Source organism: Triticum urartu, chromosome 6 (assembly GCF_003073215.2).
Source record: "Triticum urartu cultivar G1812 chromosome 6, Tu2.1, whole genome shotgun sequence".
In the NCBI taxonomy this organism is placed as follows: domain Eukaryota; kingdom Viridiplantae; phylum Streptophyta; class Magnoliopsida; order Poales; family Poaceae; genus Triticum; species Triticum urartu.
The window spans coordinates 35,460,946-35,463,252 of record NC_053027.1 but is presented as its reverse complement, the minus strand read 5'-3'; the positions used below and the strand labels follow the sequence as shown (position 1 = coordinate 35,463,252).

Here is a 2,307-nt window from a genome sequence, read left to right as displayed (position 1 = left end):
GTGATGGAGCAGATTATTTTCCAAGAAAACATAGATTGTCCGCTTTTTCAGATCTGAATAGCAGATTATTTTATGAACATAAAAATATCCAACTGAAAAAATGAGTATATCATCATAGCATATAGGTATTAGGTCGCAGTCAGGACATCATGAGCGCTTGAATTTAGCACTACCATCGAATTCACAACTGAACCATTGTATACAGGAGATCGTTGGACACAACCAAACCATGAAAAAAATATCCACGAAACGACTGGGAACTAAACCAGATCTGAGATAAATAAAGATGAAACCGTTCGCCAGATACAGGCTTTTTAATCTGCTGCCACTTGAGCCCGCAGTACTTAGGAGTTAGGAGACGCGATGTGCGCCCGGGATCTCACGGTGGTAGTGGCAGACCATCAGCAAGGGGTGGAGGCCGTGAATAGAGATGTAGAGGCGGAGCATGGGGTGACTCCCTGCTGGCGGACGATGAACAGCAATACAGCATCAAGTGGGGCCGATGGCAGCCGCCGGTGAGATCTTAGGTGGACCGTATATAACATTCCAAGTGCAGGTTGCAAAAACCAACGTCGCTCAAATTGTTGCCCGGAAGATCTGGGAGCTGTGTGCATATCCCATTGAGCGGATCATAAACTTGTAGCGTCGGACTTGCTCTATCATTATGTAAGCAATAGCACATAAGCTTTCCATCATGACGCATCATCCTCAGAGGGATCACTAGATCGACGGCATGAGGCATCGGGATCACATACGCCTTGACCCAGGTGCCCTTGGCCAAATCAGACAGGAGCCATATGGTCGTGCAAGCATTTTTGGTCCGGCGTCCCTCCGAGTGAACCATGCAAAGGGTTCCATTGAGCTCGACCATACGGGGCATCGTCGATCTCATCTTTGGGGCTTTGATGGACCTCTTCCATTGCTCGGTCTCGAGGTCAAGGCGGAGGACATAGTCCCCGCCCACTCGCGGTGGCGACAAGCTGTAAAGGAAGTATAGCATACCATCTATCGTGACCATAGAGTTTTTGTGGAGGCCGAAATAGTCTCCAATTGGTGGTGACTGCATCCGCCTCCATCCTCTGGCGCCGTCTTCCAACGCCAGAAGCTCGCAGGTGTGCTCCGGCTGATGACCATGACTGAATGTGGTCGTGAGGCGGACCACCTTGAACATGCCCGACGGGGCAGCGTAGCCGATGCCCAAGGTGCAGAACGCTCCGCCACTGTCGCCCATCTCCGTGGAGGTCACGAGCACGTCCCCGGTGGCCAGATCGATCACGTTGAGGACGCGGCCGACACGGGTGGCGCAGACGGGGCCGCGGGGGGCGGAGATGATGGTCCAGAGGTCACCTGCGGACTTGACCACCCTCACGACGCTGCCGTCTGTGTCCAGCAGCCGCAGGTCGCGGCGGCGGCGGCGCCCTCCGCTGGATGCACCATGGAAGGAGTTGGCGACGATGAGGAGCTGCGGCTCCGTGCGGGCCTTGTGCGCCGCGACGAACGCAGGGTCGGAGATGAGCGCTCGCCACCCCCTGGACGCGCACTGGAACCGGCACGCCGACTTTACCGGCGCCCAGGAGAGTATCTCGGAGACGACGTCGTTCGGTATCGACGTCGGCATGGTCGATCGGTGGCCGGAAGGAACCGCCCGCGAGCCGCTAGTCGTCGCGAGGCCGAAAGATCGGATCTGCAGGCAGGATGGTATCGTATTGTACCCCAAATCTACAACCCCGTTGGTTTTTTTTAGGGAAGGCCTACAACCCCGTTAGTTTGTTACAACCTGGAAAGGTATATGGTAACACTCGCATACAAATTGGAAATCTTATATTGTACTAATAGTGTTAATACTTATACTTTTTTTAAATCACAACATTACATGGAACAAATATTGTGGTTAATGCAAGTTTTTTCTTTTGCGAGAACGCCAAAGGCCATATATTAATTATCAGAAACCCTTACAAAAAGACTTACAAAAATTTGAAAATACATCCAAAATGTTGAGTGTCGAAGCCTTCTTCCTACTGCTTTCACCGGCAGTGCCATGAGCAAAACTCTATGCCGCCAGCTCGTTGTCGTCTCTGGTCCTCCGTCTCAGTGGAGCAAACTTGCTTAAAGCCAGAGGGCGAGTTAATTGCAGAATGTAGGGTATTACCTCTCCCAGAGGGCGAGTTAATTGCAGAAAACCACCACATTTGAGGCAAAGTTTGTAGAAAACCACCTAGTCCCTCATTCTGTGCAAAAATCACCGTGTTTTTAGTAAATTTTTTTGCAAAATGCACTAACCAGGTGATTTTGCCCATTTAATCACTT

General features: G+C 51.2%; 1 protein-coding gene across 1 annotated transcript; it reads right to left on the bottom strand.

Moving 5' to 3' along the window:
* Positions 1-523: 523 nt before the first annotated feature.
* LOC125517326 (F-box/LRR-repeat protein At2g43260-like) lies at positions 524-1,231 on the bottom strand. Its single transcript, XM_048682519.1, has one exon. The coding sequence runs from the start codon at positions 1,229-1,231 to the stop codon at positions 524-526; it is 708 nt and encodes a 235-aa protein (XP_048538476.1).
* Between the last annotated feature and the right edge of the window lie 1,076 nt (positions 1,232-2,307).

Bases quoted from the DNA above. Each gene is read 5' to 3' on its own strand.
- LOC125517326 (XM_048682519.1), bottom strand. From the start codon at position 1,231: ATGGGCGACAGTGGCGGAGCGTTCTGCACCTTGGGCATCGGCTACGCT.